Consider the following 20,128-nt stretch of genomic DNA (forward strand, 5'->3'; position numbering starts at 1 on the left):
TTCGTATGGTAATTTCGGAGTTAGGTGTATGCACGTATTTGGATTTGGAAGTCCATAAGGCAATTTGGCGCATTTTGGCGAAAATTAGAAAAGTTGAAGTTTTAAAATATCTATAAGTTTGGCTGAAGATTGATTTGTTGATAATGGGGTCGAATTTTGATTCTGGAAATTGGAATAGCTCCATTACGTCATTTATGACTTGTGTACAAAATTTGAAGTCATTCCGAATTGAGTTGATACGTTTCGGCGTAAATTATAGAATTTGGAAAATTAATAAACTCATAATTTGATTCGAGGCGCGATTCGTAATTTCGACGTTGTTTGATGTTGTTTGACATGGTTTGAGGCCTCGAATAAGTTCGTATTATTTTTTGGGACGTGTTGATATATTTGGTTAAGGTTCTGAGGGCCTCGAGTGGATTTCGGAAGGTTAACGGATTGGATTTTAGACAATTGGAGTTGCTGGAAATTTGACTGCTGGTGCAATCGCTTCTGCGATGTCTTGGTCGCAGAAGCGAGGTTGAGCTCACAGAAGCGACTGGAAAGGGGGACTAGATAGAGGTCGCAGGTGCGAAGAATTTCCCGCATCTGCGTGATCGCAGAAGTGGACAGCAGCGCAGAAGCGCAACTCCAGTCGCACCTGCGGTTGCGTAGAAGCAGAGCTAGTGTCCGCGGGTGTGGGGCTTCAGCTGGCAGTGGTCATTCGCAAAAGCGAGATTGGTCTCGCAAAAGAGGCTTCGCAGAAGTGCAAATTCCCTCCGCAGAAGCGAAACTGGGCAGAAACATAAGGATCGAACTTGGTCATTTTTATATTTATGTTTTGGGATTTGTGGAGCTCGGTTCTTGGGCGATTTTGAGGAATCCTTCATGATTTCGACATGGGTAAGTTTTCTATATCCGAAAGTGGTTATATTTCATAAATCCATGGTTATATTCATCGTTTAATTCGAGTTTTAATGGAAGAAATTGGGATTTTTGTAAAACTCTTCAAAAATGAAAATTCAAGATTTGGAGGTCGATTTGTTATCGGAATTTGATAAAATTGGTATGGTTGAACTCATATCGGAATGGGTGTTCGGATTCTTTCAGGCAAACCACAAAATGCAATAGGCACTAAGGTCTCCATGAAAACATGGCAGTCATGACTTTTCAAATGGCTCAACTTCCCTACCTCCATATCTACTTTTTTTCCAAGATTCGACGCATAACCCTCAGGCATCTTCAATTTCGTAACCCAATCACAAATTTGTCGTCTTTCCTCCAAATTGAATGTGTAACTTGCTTTGGGCTTGAACACCTTACCATTGTTTGCTGTCTGCAAGTATAATTCAGGCCGCCTGCAATATTCTTGTAAGTCCATTCTAGCCTTCGGGTTATCTTTTGTCTTACCTTTAACATCCATCACTATGTTGAACAAATTATCAAAATAATTCTTCTCAATATGCATGACATCAAGGTTGTGTCGGAGAAGATTATCCTTCCAATAAGGCAACTCCCAAAATATACTCTGTTTCGTCCAATTATGATTAACACCATATCCGGGGAATCTATAAGGTAGAGCCTCAGTAACTTTACTGAAGTTCTGGACCCTCTCCCAAATTTCCTCACCTGAAAGTATCGGAGGTGGAGAATCATATTCCATTTTATTCTTTTTGAATTCATTTTTTATCCTTCTAAACTCATGATCATCAGGCAAGAATTGACGGTGACAATCAAACCATGATTGCTTTCGGCCATGTTTCAAAGTGAACGCTTTACTATTTTCCATGCAGTAAGGACAAGCTAGCTTCCCAGCAGTCATCCACCCAGACAATATTCCATACGCAGGAAAATCATTAATAGTCCACATTAAATTAGCACGCAAATTGAAATTCTTCTTGGTTGATATGTCATATGTTTTAACACCATCATACCACAATTGTTTTAGCTCATCAATCAAAGGTTGCAAATATACATCAATCAAACTTTTCGGATTACGTGGACCGGGGATAATACAATTTAAGAATATATATGGACTAGTCATACACAACTCAGGTGGTAGATTATAAGGTGTAAGAAAGACAGGCCAACATGAATATGGTGTCGCAGATATGGTGTCGCAGACCTAACCGAATGTTCCTTGGTTCACTAGCAAAATCTGGATATGTCCTATCAAAGTGCTTCCAAGCTTCTCCATCTGAAGGATGACACATAACACCAGGTGGTCTTCTATTTTCAAAGTGCCATCTCATATGAGGAGCAGAACTCATCGACGCATATAACCTCTTTAACCTAGGTATAAGAGGTAAATAATGCATCGCCTTGACAGCGACCATATTCCCGCTGGAAAGCCTCTTGAAACGAGGCTTTTCGCAAAATTTACAACTGTCTAAAGTTGCATCATCTTTATAATATAACATACAACCATCTTCACAACAATCAATTCTCATTGACGAAAGTCCTAACTTAGAAACCAATCTCTTTGCCTTATAGAAATCACCAGGTAAGTTGATATTAGGGTCAACTAGTTTACTCATAAGGTCAATGAAAGAGTCCATGGCTGCTTGAGAAATATTCCAATTAGATTTGATACTTAGTAATCTAACTGTAACAGACAGCTCAGAGTGCGGACTTCCTTCACGTAGTGGACGACTAGCTTCCTCTAACTGTTCATAAAAATATTTTGCGTCATCATTAGGAGTTTGTTCAACATTTTCATTGGGCTCACCCCCGAAGTGCATCCCAAAAGCATCCGCAACCATATCCTGAATTCTAGAATCAAGATTTGTATTCTCCACCGACCTACTACTTTCACCAACAACCATGTTATGAAATATCCCACGGCTACCATCGATCTCTCCATGATTAGTCCACACAAAGTAATTCTCTATAAACCCCTTCCTATAAAGATGAAGCTTAACTTCCTCTGATTTTTTAAACTTCATACAATCGCACCTAACACAAGGGCACCTAATTACTCCTTCACTTTGGTATGGTGGAAGTGACATTGCATTTCTAATAAAGTCATCAACCCCTTCTACAAAATCTTCCCGCAATCCCCGCCGATTAGGATAATTCCTATTGTACATCCAAGTACGATGTTCCATCTATAAAAATAAAATAAGAATAAATTAATTTATTCTACAATTATAAATTAATTATATCATTTTTAGTTAATTCAAGATAATAATTGGCTCCTAATTACACCAATTTATATCCTAAAAGTTTAATTCATATCCAAAAGGTCCAATTCATATCTTAAAAGTTCAATTCATATCCTAAAAGTTCAATTCACAAGAACAAATCCTAAAAACTAAAATTTCAATTCATATCCTACGAGTTTAAATATAAACTAACTAAACTAAAGAAATTTAACCCATACCCTAAAAGTTCGATTCACAAGAATAAATTAATTTATTCTACAATTATAAATTAATTATATCCTTTTTAGTTAATTCAAGATAATTTTTTTTTTTCTAATTACACCAATTTATATCCTAAAAGTTCAATTCATATCCAAAAGGTCCAATTCATATCTTAAAAGTTCAATTCATATCCTAAAAGTTCAATTCACAAGAACAAATCCTAAAAACTAAAATTTCAATTCATATCTTACGAGTTTAAACATAAACTAACTAAGCTAAAGAAATTCAACCAATACCCTAAAAGTTCGATTCACAAGAATAAATTAATTTATTCTACAATTATAAATTAATTATATCTATTTTAGTAAATTCAAGATAATAATTGGCTCCTAATTACACCAATTTATATCCTAAAAGTTTAATTCATATCCAAAAGGTCCAATACATATCTTAAAAGTTCAATTCATATCCTAAAAGTTCAATTCACAAGAACAAATCCTAAAAACTAAATTTTCAATTCATATCCTACGAGTTTAAACATAAACTAACTAAACTAAAGAAATTCAACCCATACCCTAAAAGTTTGATTCACAAGAACAAATCGTAAACCCTAAATTCTAACTAAACTATTCATGACAATACAAAGTTTATAATTCAATTCTAACTAAACTATTCAAGACAATACAAACTCAAAATTGAAACACTCATCAATTAAAATTAATTCATAACTAATTGACTAATTAACAAAACTAATTAGTTAATAAAACTAATTAACAAAACTAATTAAAATAAGACCTAAACCCTAATCCTCAATAAAATACAATGTTCAAATAATTGAAACACTAATCAATTGAAACTAATTCATAACTAAATAACAAAACCTAGAAATAATCAATAAATGGGTTATAATCCAAACCTAGAATTTTTAGGAGATGGAGAAGGAGAGGGGCGGCAGTGGCAGTGGCAGCGGCGGCAGCGGCGGCGAGGGCACGGCGAGGGCTGGGCGGTGACGATGCGGGGTGGGGAATGGGATTTATGTGAGGGAAATAGATAAGGAGAGGGGAAGGTTTTGAGTGAGGAAAATAGAGAAGAGAGAGGAAAATAAGAGAGAAATGGGGTTTTCCCCCGTTTTTCAATTCTCTGATTTCAGAATTACCGATCAAAGTTGGTCGGTAATTTTGGTCGGTACATTAAGTGTTGACCGTTTGACAAAAAACCGACCAACTTTGGTCAATATTTTTTTTTAAAAAAATTAAATTCTCTTTTTTGTGTTTTTTTTCTTATAATATTATAAACTATAAAAAATATATTATAAACTACAAGCATTTATTTTATTTAACTATGCAATTATTATAAATAATTATAAACTATAAGCATAATCTTTATAAATAATTATATTAACTATTTAATTTTAATAAATTATAATAACATCTATCTAAGTAAATTTTCTAAGTTATAATTAAGTATGTGAGTAATTTCTCACACACACACACACATACACTATATTGTAATTGATGCTAATAACTTCTTTTTTCATTCGTTCATCACTAATAATGCATGACATAGATTAATCGATATATAGGTCGAGACGTTTTGATGAATCATCGATTAATATTCATCGATACATCTAAGTAAGTTATAAGTCGATGAATCAATTTACAAATAGATATATTTGATGATAAAGTATATATACTAATTAGTATCTTCCCAAGTCTATCCCTAAAAGAACCTGACCCTGTGGTCCTAGCGCTTCGTGTTCTTATATATATATATATATATATATATATATATATATATATATATATATATACACACACACACACACACAAAAACACACTTCACTGTAATACTTTAACTATATATATAGCTTGTTATAGTATATGTTAGTGTGTGTATATATATAGCTTGTTAAAGTTTGACCATGTTTGACCTATTAATTTAACTCGTTTACTTAATACTAATAGCTTCTTTCGTTTATTTAATTTGTGATCCATATATATATATATATATATGTCAAAGATGTTTAGTATTAATTCTTTTATTTTTCATTCATTCATCACTAATAATGCATGGCATAGCTAGATTAATAGATATAGGTCGAGACGTTTTGTTTTTACTATTAGTCGATATAGGTCAAACGTTTTATTTTTAATATTCATCGATGCATCTAGATAAGTTATAAGTCGATGAATCAATTTACAAATAGCATGTTATATATAGTATATGTTAGTGTATTCATTATTTGTATTACAAAAGTGTTAACGAATTACATTTATATTATTTAGATAGTAAATATAAAAGTAATTCGAAAGTTTGACCAATGTTGACATAATAACCGACCAACTTTGGTCGGTTATTTTGCAGAAAATAACAATTACCGACCAAAGTTGGTCGGTAAATGCTTCCCCTACATTAACCGACCAACGTTGGTCAGTAATTTTAAATATAAATTTTTAAATATTATAAAGCATTTTAAATAAAATGAAGAAGAGTGGGGCAATTTACCGACCAACGTTGGTCGGTATTTAGTTTTAAAAAATATAAATTTTTTTTTTCCCAGTTTCCGTCCAACCCGGACGGTTTTTGGTCACTTTTTTTGACCGACCAACGTTGGTCGAAAATATTTGGTCGGTTTTTAGCAGATTTTTAGTAGTGATCTCGTCTCTTATTTGTGGCCAATAATATAATTGGGGGTTTCTAGTTCTAGCTTAGCCCGAGGCTAGAAGATAGGTGAATATGCCATGCATGATATATAATTCACTCATACGAAGAACGTGACAATTGGAGTTACGTTATTTAGGTTTGAGGGGCAAGTAACGGGGGTCCTAGAGTACTACTACTGCCTTTCTTGTTATAGTTTTTTTCCTTTCGAAAGAGAAAAAAAAACAACAAAAACTAGCTAGAAATTTGCCAAATGCGATTGATAACATCACCAGACACAGACCGCAGCACATGAACACACCAGAATTATCAATCTGCAAGGCAACTCGACTCCACCAGTTCCTAGCCTTTCTTGTTATTGTTAGATACAATAAATTCCCTTGCATAGTTGAGATTAGGGTGAATTTGCATGCAATATGAAGAAGAGTGGTGGCTAGAAACTGATTAGGTTTTAAGAATAACAACGGAACGGTCCTATAGAGTGTTGCTCTCTAATTATTATTGTTAGATATAAAATATTATCACTAACTCCTAAACGTCAATTTATCAAACTCGTCGAATGCATAATTAAGGTGCCTATAAGTTCTTTCTTTCTTCAACTCTTTTTCTTTAATTAGCAAAAAAGAAAAAAAAACACACTCCTTATTATATCTGCATTATTTTTACAATGTATCTTATAGAATATAATTGCGTCCACTCTAAACCTTTTGACCAACTTTTGCATGATTTTATCCATCAAAATAGCTTCTTGGACGAACTTGAATCTGTCCCCAACTACAGTCTAGTATTTCTTTTAAAGACTAATCTAGAATTGGAATTAGTGTAGTTTATTTTAAATATTTTTTTGTGTATATCGAGCCAGAGGCAATAAGTTGCAGAACCATCCTTCATCCAGTGACGAATGTACCATCATAGGTACATACTTTTGATTGAAATCATAACTTTCGACGTGGAATATAATTTATATGTTAAAGATTCAATAAAATTACAATAAATATTAGAGATGAACGCATAACTTTAAAAATATAATGAGTTTAATGGATAAAACCTTAAAAGTTGTACTCATAGAGCTTAAATTTTGGATTTGTCTCTACCTGCGTCGCTCACTTTACTAGAACATATGCAGATGTAATCAACAAGTACAAATAATAGATCTTGAACTCAGTAAATCGAATGAATTGTGATAAAATACTGAAACTGAATTCATTATATTTAAATTTTGGATCCGCCTCCGCTAACCTAATTTCCCACCTCAACACGCATGCCATCAACTTTATATCCCACAAACATGTCAAGTTTTATTCCTCTTCTATGATTGGCTTATCACCTATATAAATATATGTAAGTGCTAACTCGAGGGTGCTTAATCCTTACGTTTGAAGCACCTGCATAAAACAATTATACTATATGGCAAAAACTTTTCAACAAAAACCAAATGACCAAAAAGAAAACTTGTCTACTTGTTTCAACCAAAAGAATATAAAGAGAGTAAAAGGAGTAGTACTAGCCAAAACTATCCAAAACATATTCTCAAAACCTCATTTCCCAAAAGGGAATTCAATTTACTCTGAATATGAAGAAAAAGGCAATAATATTCAAGAAAATGAAGCTAATGCTTTGTTTTCAGTCATTGGAATGACTTGTTCTGCATGTGCTGCTTCTGTGGAGAATGCCATAAAAAAACTTCCTGGAATTAAACTGGTTGTAATTGATGTTTTGAATAACAAAGCTCAAGTTATTTTCAACGCCAGTCTTGTCTATGTAAGTTTTGCAACATCTCTCTCATAGTGGATTTTTTTCTTTTTATTTCCCATCTAAATTAGTCTGACCCCAAAGTGAGTACTTGACAATGGGTGGAAAAACCAAAAAAATTAGTACTCCCTCCAATTCACTTCAATTAATTTTTTGACCTTGTTTTCGCACATATTAAGGAATCCACATTTTAACATTAATAAACAATGAAATTGACCATATTAACCTTAATTTATTCGTTGTAATTACAACAAATATTCCTAGGCTCTTTACTCTAAGGTCAACTTTTTCCTTCTTGATATCTGAAAAAATCAAATATTATAGACCACATATAAAAGTCAAAAAATCAATTAAAGTAGACCGGAGGACCGGAGGGAGTAACATATATCTCGTATTTCCTTCCTTATTCAAATGCAATTCTTCAATGTTATAGTAATAGTTACACCAATTTATGATTGTTCATTCCTCCTCCGACCCCTTAAAACAAAAACAAAAAATGAAAGGAAACAGCAAAAATGGAATATCCTGTGAATGAATAAGAAAAGGAGGAGTTAGAACAAAATCACAAAGTTTTACCAACAAAAAAAGTGTAACTAAGTTTAACCAACATGTCAAAATTTAAAAATTCACGAAGCAAAGACACACCAACTTCAACAAAATTAAGTTGTAGTTTTAACTTTCTAATCATAATCTATATTAAACCATGTAAATTAAAGAAATAATAGAGAAAATAATACGAGTATTCTAGACACCATTACAAAGAAACCCCAAACACCAAATGCTAAAGCCCCAATGTTCACGCAAAAGTTGAAATTATGAAAAGATATACTATCATATATTTAACAAATTGATATAAGTAAATATTTTTAAATAAAATAATTAACAAGACTCGTGTGTGTGTGTGTGTGTGTATAAAGTGTTTGTAAACTTGAGATATGATTGGAAGTTGCTGACTGTAAAGCATTAACCGAATCCATGCGCTCTAGTGGAGAAATATTTGTATCTTCTTTTTCTAAAGAATTTTTTCCTTTTTTCCTTTCTAGTGTTTTGTGCCAGCCTCTCAGATTCCTCATACACAGTTAAGAAATTTTAAGGTGCATATAGAAAACATAAAAACTTTTTCTTTTCCAGAAGTGGATACGGGTGTTGATCATTATCAAAGATTATCCACAAATCCCACTTTAATTAGACAAAGACTAATGGTAAAATATATGAAAATCTGTACATCTTATTCTAAATTCCCCTTCTATTTAACAACTTTAATAAGTTGAAAGTTGCTAACTTTAATAATTAAGCTGCAATAAGGTACATCAAAATTCAAAACATAGTATCATAGATATAACACTATCCTGATTGTTCAATATGTTTGGTTGGTGTTAGGTTTCTCAAAAGGGGTTTCTTCTGCTAGGCACTTTGCCTTTACAACTATAGAACTGTAAAAGCCTAGTCCTATTGTTCGCTTTAGGCTTAGGCCCGCACGGCTTTAAAATGGGGTCTAAGTCATGTTTACGTATATTCCCAACATTTCTCTATGTTGTCCATGTGGGATTCACGTAGGGTGTCCCAATAATCTTGTGAGGATAAGAAAATCTCCAAGAATTATTCTTACATAGTTGAAATGTTTCATGTTAAAATATGACTAGGAGGAGATGATCCGCGACACCATAGAGGACGTCGGATTTCAGGCTAAATTGTTAAAAGAAGAGATGAATCAGAAGTCCTCTCAAGTATGCAGGATTCAAGTAAATGGAATGACTTGCACTTCTTGTTCCACAACTCTTGAATCAGCATTGCAGGTAATCCCTGGTGTACATAAAGCACAAGTCGCATTAGCAACTCAAGAAGCTGAAATCTGTTATGATCCAAAAATAGTAGATTACAATCAGCTGTTAGAAGCTATTGGAAATACAGGATTTGAAGGCAAATTGATTAGTACAGGAGACGATAAGAGTCGTATACTGCTAAAAGTTGATGGAGCTAACACTGAGAATTGTGTTAAACTGATAAAGAATTCTCTTCTTGAACTTCAAGGAATTCAAGAGATAGACTTTGACCTGCAGCTCAAAAAATTATCAGCCACTTATAGAGCAGATGTAACAGGACCGAGAGACTTTATTCGTGCAATCGAATCAACTGGAACAGGATGTTTCAAAGCATCTATATTTCCTGAGGGAAGAGAAAGAGACGAACATAGACATCAAGAAATCAGGCAATACCATAGAGCTTTTCTTTGGTGTTTAGTATTTACAGTTCCCGTCTTTTTTACTTCAATGGTTTTTATGTATATTCCTGGTTTGAAAAATGTATTGGAAACTAAGGTTGTCAACATGCTAAACATTGGAGAGGTTCTGAGATGGGCATTATCTACACCAGTACAGTTCATCATTGGTCGAAAATTCTATATTGGTGCCTATATTGCCTTAAGCCATGGTTATGCAAATATGGATGTTCTTATTGCATTAGGAACAAATGCAGCTTACTTTTATTCAGTCTATTCAGTACTAAGAGCTGCTACTTCTCCAACTTTCAAAGCTAGTGACTTTTTTGAGACTAGCTCAATGCTTATCTCGTTCATTCTACTTGGGAAATATCTGGAAGTTTTGGCTAGAGGAAAGACATCTGAGGCCATTGCCAAGCTCATGGATTTGGCCCCAAAGACTGCAACACTGTTAACAATAGATGACAAAGGCAATGTGGTAAATGAGGAAGAAGTTGATAGCAGATTGATACAAAAGAATGATGTGATTAAAACCATTCCAGGTTCAAAAGTGGCTTGTGATGGTCTTGTCATCTGGGGACAAAGCCATACAAATGAAAGCATGATAACAGGAGAATCTCGTCCGGTCACAAAAAGGACGGGTGACATGGTGATAGGAGGGACTTTGAATGAGAATGGGGTGTTACACATCAAGGCAACAAGGGTTGGGTCAGAGACTGCTCTATCGCAGATTGTTCGGTTGGTTGAATCAGCACAAATGGCTAAAGCTCCTGTACAGAGATTTGCTGACCACATTTCCAAGTACTTTGTGCCTCTTGTGAGATTAAGCACCCCTTACATGTCATTGTTGTCTACGTATATATATATAACTAACCAATTATATCTAGGTTTGGCTGAAAATTAGTGATTGATTCCAATTTCTCAGGTCATTGCTCTCTCATTTTGTACTTGGGTTTCTTGGTTTTTAGCTGGAATGTTTAAAGCTTATCCAAGAACTTGGATTCCTTCTTCCATGGATAGCTTTGAGCTTGCCCTGCAGTTTGGCATATCGGTCATGGTGGTAGCCTGCCCCTGCGCACTCGGCCTAGCTACTCCCACTGCCGTTATGGTCGGTACTGGAGTTGGCGCTTCCCTTGGTGTCCTCATTAAAGGTGGTCAAGCATTGGAGAGTGCACGAGAGGTCTGAGTTCAAACTCTTTCTTCTTAATAACAATCCTAATTTTGTTAATGAACTTTGTTGTAAAGTACTGTTTCATTCTACAGGTGAACTGTATAGTTTTTGACAAGACGGGCACTCTTACTATTGGTAAGCCTATGGTTGTCAATACTAGGCTTTTCAAAACTATGGTACCTCAAGAATTCTATGAACTTATTGCTGCTGCTGAGGTAGGATATTGTGTTGTTTATGATTCTTCATTGGGAAGGTCAATTCATACCCTTAATAAAACTTTGCCTCTTTATAGTAAAACTAACATAAATGACTACTAGTAGCTATCTTTTGGAATTTGAAAGGTTTCAATGCCAAGAAAAGTTGTTAGCCCTTAGTTACCAAAATGCCAACAATTTAAGTGTCTTCTACTGCATTTTAACTTGACAGGTAAATAGTGATCACCCCTTAGCCAAGGCAATTGTTGAGTACGCGAAAAAATTGAGAGGAAGTGAGGAGAAACTTATCTGGCCTGAAGCCTTGAACTTTGAGTCCATAACTGGTCAAGGTGTGAAGGCTATCATCTGCAACAAAGAAGTGATTGTGGGGAACAAAAGCTTGATGCTAGAGGAGGAGATTGCCATTCCAGTTGAAGCTGAAGAAGCATTAGCAGAAACAGAAGGACTGGCTCAAACCGGCATCCTAGTATCTATCCATAAAGAGCTGATAGGTGTTCTTGCCATTTCCGATCCATTGAAGCCAGAGGCTCCAGAAGTCATCTCCATTCTAAAATCCATGAACATTGAGAGTATGATAGTAACAGGCGACAACTGGGGAACAGCAAATGCCATAGCCAAGCAAGTTGGAATTGACTCAAAATATGTTGTTGCAGAAGCCAAACCTGAGCAGAAAGCTGAAAAAGTGAAGGAACTACAGGTAGAAGCTGATGTTCAGTTACTCTCAGCTTTTCATCATTCAAACATCTATCTTCTTCACATGCTTCAACTGTTCCATTTAAGGGGTTAATCTCACATGTAGTCATTGAACTTTATCCTCTATAACAGCAGAGTAATGAAACTATTTGTCACTTTAAAGTAACTTGATTTTACCCACTGTAATAGTAGAGTCACAAAACTGTTTTTGTCACATTAAAGTAACTGAACTTACCCGATACGACAATAAAGTCACTCAACTTTACCCACTATAATGACAAAACCTACCAATCAAGGTGAATTCGCTGTTATAGGGGGTAAAGTTTGTGAATTTACTGTGACAGTGGGTAAGTTCAGTGACTTTAATATGACAAAAAGTAGTTTGTAATTTTTCAGTGACCATACGTGAAACAAACTCCTAATGTTTAGTTACTGAACCTTTCATTCAAGCTATATCTTCTTTGCATGATTCAACTGTTCCATTTTAGTCGACCAGGAATTAGGCAAAGTTGTGGCAATGGTGGGAGATGGAGTTAATGACTCACCGGCACTTGTGGCTGCTGATGTAGGAATGGCAATTGGTGTAGGCACAGATATAGCAATTGAAGCAGCTGACATTGTTCTTATGAAGAGCAGCTTGAGTGATGTGATAACTGCAATTGATCTTTCCAAGAAAACCTTTAAGAGAATCCACCTCAACTACTTTTGGGCTTTGGGATATAACCTCCTTAGCATCCCAATTGCTGCTGGGGTTCTGTTCCCATTTACTGGTTTTCGCTTACCACCATGGGTTGCTGGGGCTGCAATGGCTGCTTCTTCAGTGAGTGTTGTTTGTAGCTCTCTTTTGCTGAAGAAGTACAGGAAACCTAAGAAGCTGAACACACTTGATTTACACAGAATCATTGTTGAGTAATTCTTGGCTGCTAACTTAGTAGCAAGCTAAACTCTGTAGATTTTTGGCCAATGGGAGAAAAAAGATACATCCAGTGGATTATTTTCTGTTAAGTCATGTTCTTTATATATTATGTTCAACAAGAAAAAACTGGAAAAGCAAATAAAGGACACTTGAAACAACTGGTTGGGCTCTTTTTAGAACCCCTTATATCACTATAAGAAGTCATAATCTTGAATGCAATTCCATACTCATATATCTGATACAGTAAAGTAATATAACAGATTTTATTGACAAGAGTCGGATCTCTCAACACTATTTCCTGGACCCAAAATTCTGTTACGATCCTTTTCCATAGGCAACAGTGAAAATGCACCAGAGGCGATAGAAATAGAATTCAGTATTCATATATTTGATACAGTGAAGAAACAGATGTATAGCCAAGATTAAGGGACTCTCAGCTTGTGTGATTACATATTTTGTGGACTAGGATTATCACATTGTACACTTATTTTACAAGTACATATACATAAAGATAATGAATCAGAAAAGCTTGGATCAGAAATCTCCTTCCTGTATCAGCTTTCACATACACGCTGTTCAGCAAATATTTATCCCGTTATCCGCCATGGTGCACAGTGATTCTGCGAACACAATGCAGCACCTGGCTCCTAATTGCTATCTCACATCTTCGAATGCAAGTCAAGTTTTCTGCTCGATTGAGGAATGCTACTTCCTACAGCATCTCTTTGCTTTTGGAGCTTCTCTTTAGCTTTGAAGAGGATTAAATGTACCTCTTGGAAATGAGGTTCCATGGCATTCTTTGTGTCATCAATCCACTTCAAAACTCTGTTGTATGGGCCTATTATCCGCTCACGGTCCTTCGAATCAAGAACCTAAACTCACAGGAAAAAGAAGATTCTACAAGACGTGAGAACAAGTACTTTCTCCAAGTCCACTCAAGTGGATATACTTCCATCCTAAGAACCACAACCGAGAGAAAATCATCATTTCGTCATCAGCTATACTAGTAAAGACCATACCAAAGCATCTATAACTAAGGCACTTCATTATATAAAAAGATTTAGTCTTTTCAAACAAAAATAACTGGCTCACTGAAACTACTCATAGCAGAAGTGGAGAGAACAAGTAGAGAACTGACGGGAGGAAACAATTGGTGGCCATGAATTACCCTTTAACCCAACCTAGAGAAGAGAACAGAATTATTATTACCTCTTTGTCTTGTAGAATAGGGACTTAAAAGGGCAACACTTATACCACCATGTGCAGTGAATTTATGGAAGTTTATATAAGCTGACAGAGGGGAAAGCAACCGTTAACACGGTTCTGAATGTCAATAACTACATTTTGAGACAAAACAATTAAGTCATGGTTTTGCATGTATGCATCATTTCCCTTTAAGGGGAAGTTCAGATATGATACAACAATAACAACAACAACAACAAACCCAGTGGAGTCCCACAAGTGGGGTCTGGGGAGGGTATTGTGTACGCAGACCTTACCCCTACCCATAGGAGGTAGAGAGGCTGTTTCCCGTAGACCCTCGGCTCAAGAAGTTCCGACATGATAGTTTACTGAAAATATCTACTTATAGAGTGCTCAAATAACGTTCTAAGCAACAGATTCCTCTTGATAATTTATGCTTTGGATCAACAGAAGTAAAGCAACAGCAGGAAAAGGGAAAATCTCTATACCTCAAGTTGCATAATCTCACACACTAAGCTAAGATCTGCAATTGAAGGTTGGCCACTCCCAAGCAAAAACCGTCCTTTTTTCTGGAGCCAAACAGACTCGATCTTCGCAAGAGATGCCAAAAGGACTTTCTCAGCTTCTGCTGCTGCTTGTTGATTCAAAGGCAACCCAAATGCAGGAGCAAAAACAGTACTAAAGACATATACAGCTGAAAACATAACCGCTGCTTCAGAAAACTATTGGAAACAGCTAAAAGAGTGGCATATCAACAAGTAGTAATCACAGAACATTGGGGAAAAGACTATTTTATCATAGTGTTTTTAGTCACCGCCATTCTTGAATAAAAACTTTACCATCATTAAGTGGCTAGATTCACAATTAGAGGTTTGAGAAAGGTCAATTGTTTCAATCACAAGAAACAACTATTAAGATAGTCTAAGAAACTTGCAGGCTTGCAACAACTGTCTTACATTAGGTTAGTAGCAAGAATCTTAGTAAAGAGCATTATAAAAAGCCAGTTGCTCTTCTTTCAAAATGATCATACAGACAAAATTCCCCGATTAATTTCATTTTGGCTCGAAAAAACCAGCCTCCCCGTTAAATTAGCTCATGTAAGGCTAAGGCAAAGTAATAATTTTCCAACTGGAAACTAAGTAGGCGTTTGGACATAAGAATTGTAAAATTCGAAAAAATGGTGAAAAAATTTTTCAACTGAAAATGGTATTTGAAATTAAAAGTTGTGTTTGGACATAAATTTCAGTTTGGGTTGTTTTTGAAGTTTTGTGAGTGATTAGAGTGAAAATTTTGAAAAACAGCTTTTTGTAGTTTTTCAAATTTTCGAAAATTTCCAAAATGCATCTTCAAGTGAAAATTGAAAATTTTATGAACAAACGCTGATTTCGAAAAAAAACTGAAATTTTTTTGGAAAAATCTTCCATCAAATTTTATGTCCAAACGGGCCCTAAAATAAACTCAATCTCTGATATAAGAACCTGCACCACGACGCAAGTTAGAGTGATGCCAATCCAACACAGAGTCGACCTTTGCTCTTTTGTATAAGTCAGCTGGGTACCTTCAATAGGATGGAGTAAGACACGAGTTAATAGCAGCTAAACCGAGCATTTTTTTATATGGAACTTAGATATATATGAGAAAATCACTAAATTTTTAATAACTATTGAATTATGAATCCATAACTTTAAAAGTGCAATGGGTCCAACGATGAGAACATAAAAATTGAAACTACCAAGTTTAAACCGTGGACCTGCTCGGGTCATGTTCCATGTCAAGAAGAAGAGCTTTAAAGGGTACTCATTTCCATGATAAGAAACATTTGATTCAGGTTTAGTGGAAAACCTGAAGTTGCTGCACTTACCAATGATCTGCAACTCCTGGAAATGCACAAGCCAGATATCTAAGAATTGCATGACTGCACGCAGACAAAATTAGTTAGCTAGCTTTTGAACGTATCCAATATAAAAGATTATTTAACACAGTCCTGTCTCCACAGTAGTTACTTGTGCCCACATTGTACTAGCACAATACATATCAATCTTTACGAAAACGCTCTAAACGTAACAGAATTTTTCCTTCTTGTAGTTTATATGCACAGGTGAACATCAAAATATGAGCTTTTATGTGAATAAATCACTAAATATTAAGCTTTAGGATGCATGCAACACATACAATGAAAAGTAATCATTGACAAAGTTGTAATATTGGAAAATGCTAAAAATTTCAGCTCAAGGTGAAAATTACCTTTCAAAAAGCTTAAATCTTCCATCCATTATAGCTGGTACTTGCTTCATGGGGTTAACTTCTGAAGATGAATTAAACTATTGAAATTATCTTGAAATTAAGTAATAAATAATAATTCAGAAACATTTTTTTAGGAAAAAGTAGAGTTAATAAAATGACAAACCTTTAAATTCAGGAGACAAGTGCTGGCGTTTGGAGAGGTTTATGTAGATCTCCTCAAAGTCTATCCCATTTAACCTTTTGGAAAAACTAATCTTTAGAAACTCTATTTTCAGCTTCATAACTAGAAACAAGAATCAAGGGTATACCCAAAAGATAATAACAAGAAAAATTAAAATTAATCATTAACAACCACATTATAAGCTCTGAAGCTAGAAACAGAATTATGGAAATTCAAAGAAAATAAGAAAACTTTCTCACCGCTTAACTCTCTGGTAATCATTAAAAACTCCATTTTGAGCTTTGCAATTAGAAACATAATTAAGAGTATTCAAGGAAAATTAATAATAAAAACCTCCCTTTTGAGTTTAAAAAATACTTACCGAATTAAGGGTGTTCAAAAAAATCTATACCTGTATTTATCTTTTTGGAGAATTACTCATTAAAACTCCATTTTGAGTTTTGAAATTAGAAACAGAATAATGATTATTCAAAAAAAATAAAAAAAAATAAAAACTTTCTGTCCCTTTTAACCAATTAAAAAAATCTCATTATGAGCTTCAAAACTACATATAAACTTAAGTGTGTTCAGAGAATAAAATACTATCCCATCTAACCTGTTGGAAAATTAATCATTAAAACTACATTTTGAGCTTTAAAACTAAATAAAAATGAAGGGTATTCAAGGAAAACAAGAAAAAATTGAATCTTGATTTCAAGGAGAGAAATTATTAAAGAAAAAATGCTTACTTGCAGAAGATGAGAAGTGCACGAGAAGGTTGGGACATACGATCTACGTATAATTTCAGCGTCATCTTTTCTCCAAATCTATCCTTTTGCTAAATTTGCTAAATTTATAGTGTTGAAAATTGAATTAGCGCCACTCCTAAATTTGCTGCGGTTGGCGTTGGTAGCTAAGGTGGGATCCACCTTGACGGGTCAGATAAGGCTGAGGCCCAATATTAGTTGGGGGTTGCTAAGCCCCCACACGCCCGTTTGGGAATTAGCCCAATTAGCCGTCCACCCAATCGCTTAAACTAAAAATAGTCGACGAATATACAATATATATATATATATATATATATATAAGTTATATATTATATGTGTATAATTATGTATAATCAATTTATAATTTATATATATGATTAGAAAAAATAAACTGTAAATATGACCGACTATTTATGTAAAGATCTCTACCTTTTCCACAAGCATAAAAACAGTGAAGTTGAAGTGATGTGTAAATGAAAATAATTTAATTATTTAGGTTTGATGATTAATATATGATATATGAAGATATTATCTATTGTATCAAAATAGGATAAGTGAAATGCAAAAATACTACCAGAATGTTATGTAATTAATACCTATCGAAGTAAAAGACATGTTATAAAGTGCCGTTGTAAGACCAGTAATGTTATTTAAGCCTCTAAGTTCAACATATCCATAAAATAAGTTTCGTAAAGATACGAATGTTAAGATAGATATATTGTGATATAAAAGTAGATGAAACTAAAAATGATCACATTCAATAAATGCAAATAGCACACATAGACAAAACAAGAAAAGGTCATTTGAGATTGTCTAGTCTGTTCAATGTCAAGCTTCAGATATATGTGAAATCATGGTGAGCGAAGATATTAAAAGTGTAAGAGATAGACCTAAAATTTTACAGAAATTGTCATGAGAGCCTTACACTTTATTGGAATCCAAGCAGACCTAGCAAAAAATAGGCATAGTGAAAAAAATATATCCAATTGATACTAATTAATTGGGATTAAGTTTGATTATGTTAGTATCCAATCTAATATTTTCTAGGACTTTTCCAGTTTAATTAGAGATCTATAAGACACTAGAGAATTTTTTTTTTTTTTTAAAAAACTTCTAGCATTTTTCAATATATGATATTAAATTGAGAGAAGCTTAAATGGAGTGACTTCACTAATGAAAAAGAAGTGCAAGATAGTTTTGTAATCTTGTATGACAAGGCATAAAATTCAAAGGCAAATAGGCGCAGAAATAGTTTGCCTTGCAAGTGACATTCTTGGATAAAATTCAAAGCTCATACATTTGAAACAGTGAAAACATAACAGATTTCTTGCCATCTGCCAAGATTAAGGGACTCTCAGCTGTACACTGTTTTATATTAGTACAAATACATAAATAAAATGACAAAGGGAAGCTTGGATCAGAATTCTCCTTCCTGCTTCAGCTCACACACACACACACACACACCCCCCTATCCAGGAAACATTTTTATCCCCTATGGTGCACGGCGATGCAACGAGCACAATGCAGTGCCTGGGTTCCTAATTTATTTGTCATATCTTCGAATGCAAGTCAAGTTTTTTGCTCGATTGAGTAAATCTACTTCCTACAACATATCTTTGCTTTTGTAACTTCTCTTTAACTTTGAAGAGGTATGAATGTACTTCTTCAAAATGACAAAATGAGGTGCTATGGCATTCTTTGTGTCATCAAAATTCTCTTGTGCGGGCCTAATATCCGCTCATGATCCTTCTCATCCAGCACCTAAACTCAGCAGAAAAAAGGTTTCCCACAAGACCTCAGAATCAAGTGCATTCATCAGTGGATAGACTTCTATCCTATATAAGATAGAAACACAACCGAGAGAAATCATCATTTCACTATCAGAAATACTAGTAATGACTATAGGGAAGCATCTATAAGGCATTTTATTATATCGAAAGATTTAGCCTTTTCAAATAAAAATGATTCGCTGACTGAAACTACACCCCCTTTTCCCTAGGGACAAATGACATGCATCGAGAAGCCATTGGGAGAGGTGGGGGAATCGATTAAGAGAATTAATTAGGTGTTGTAAGCCTAAGATTTTCTAGTATGTTTGTACGTTTGGACAGTGCAAGAAAATATGATTGATTGTTTCGCTCGCTTGGTGACAAAATAAACAAGCTGCTTCCGATAGTACACCTATGTGGTGAAGTGAAGATGTTGACGAATATGTAGGAAGTTATGCGTGAGTAACTATAGAAATGATTTAATTTTTGGGGGTAACTGGCAGTCGCCAAAGCCATGCATGTATAAGGGGTTTGATGTTCCGTATTAGCTATGGATTTATGGAGTAGAGCAACATACAATTGATTGGGCTGAGAATAAACCATTGTTTGTGAGAGCCCAGAATACACCATCAAATTTGGTGGTGTAGAGAGGGAAGTGGTGATTTTGTAGGAGAGCTTTGAAGCGGGGAGGAAAGTCAAAAGGGAATTTGTCTCAGTCCCAATACTATCATGAACGAATATAATACGGTATTCAACTAAGCAAGACTGTTAGGTATATTTCTATTCTAATTGCGAAATCTTTCCTCGTGCCACGGGTTCAGAAACAACCTCTCTCTAATTCCACTCTAATCTAAACACAGCTTTCCCAAGCCTAGATAGTAAATAGAACTCAACTACTGGCCAAACAATTAAGCAATTATACCCAGAATTAGAGAAACAACCAAAGATGATAACTCGAATTAACAATAATATAATTAATAAACTTCAATATTTATGACAACCACAATCCAAGAAC

General features: G+C 34.6%; 2 protein-coding genes across 5 annotated transcripts; one reads left to right on the forward strand and one right to left on the reverse strand.

The window, feature by feature from the left end:
* Positions 1-7,391: 7,391 nt before the first annotated feature.
* On the forward strand, positions 7,392-13,059 carry LOC107793759 (putative copper-transporting ATPase HMA5). 3 transcript variants are annotated; one of them, XM_075245382.1, is made up of 6 exons: positions 7,392-7,766; positions 9,401-10,792; positions 10,901-11,155; positions 11,239-11,361; positions 11,573-12,058; positions 12,543-13,059. In XM_075245382.1, exons 1-6 carry the CDS (start codon positions 7,413-7,415, stop codon positions 12,555-12,557), a joined length of 2,625 nt encoding a protein of 874 aa, XP_075101483.1. In that variant the 5' UTR covers positions 7,392-7,412; the 3' UTR covers positions 12,558-13,059. The 3 variants fall into 3 exon arrangements, with proteins under 3 accessions (XP_075101483.1, XP_016471673.2, XP_075101482.1); XM_016616187.2 differs by having other exon boundaries at positions 12,551-13,059; XM_075245381.1 differs by having other exon boundaries at positions 12,624-12,777.
* A 274-nt stretch (positions 13,060-13,333) lies between these two features.
* Positions 13,334-17,483, reverse strand: LOC107793760 (glutathione S-transferase T1-like). Of its 2 annotated transcripts, none has more exons than XM_075245384.1 (7): positions 17,327-17,483; positions 16,581-16,654; positions 16,418-16,478; positions 16,035-16,088; positions 15,658-15,731; positions 14,662-14,867; positions 13,334-13,842 (listed from the first exon to the last, which is right to left on the reverse strand). In XM_075245384.1, the coding sequence occupies exons 1-7, from the start codon at positions 17,389-17,391 to the stop codon at positions 13,630-13,632; spliced, it is 747 nt and encodes a 248-aa protein (XP_075101485.1). In that variant the 5' UTR covers positions 17,392-17,483; the 3' UTR covers positions 13,334-13,629. The 2 variants fall into 2 exon arrangements, with proteins under 2 accessions (XP_075101485.1, XP_016471674.1); XM_016616188.2 differs by having other exon boundaries at positions 15,652-15,731.
* Positions 17,484-20,128: the final 2,645 nt, after the last annotated feature.

This window comes from Nicotiana tabacum, chromosome 23, assembly GCF_000715075.1.
Source record: "Nicotiana tabacum cultivar K326 chromosome 23, ASM71507v2, whole genome shotgun sequence".
NCBI lineage: Eukaryota > Viridiplantae > Streptophyta > Magnoliopsida > Solanales > Solanaceae > Nicotiana > Nicotiana tabacum.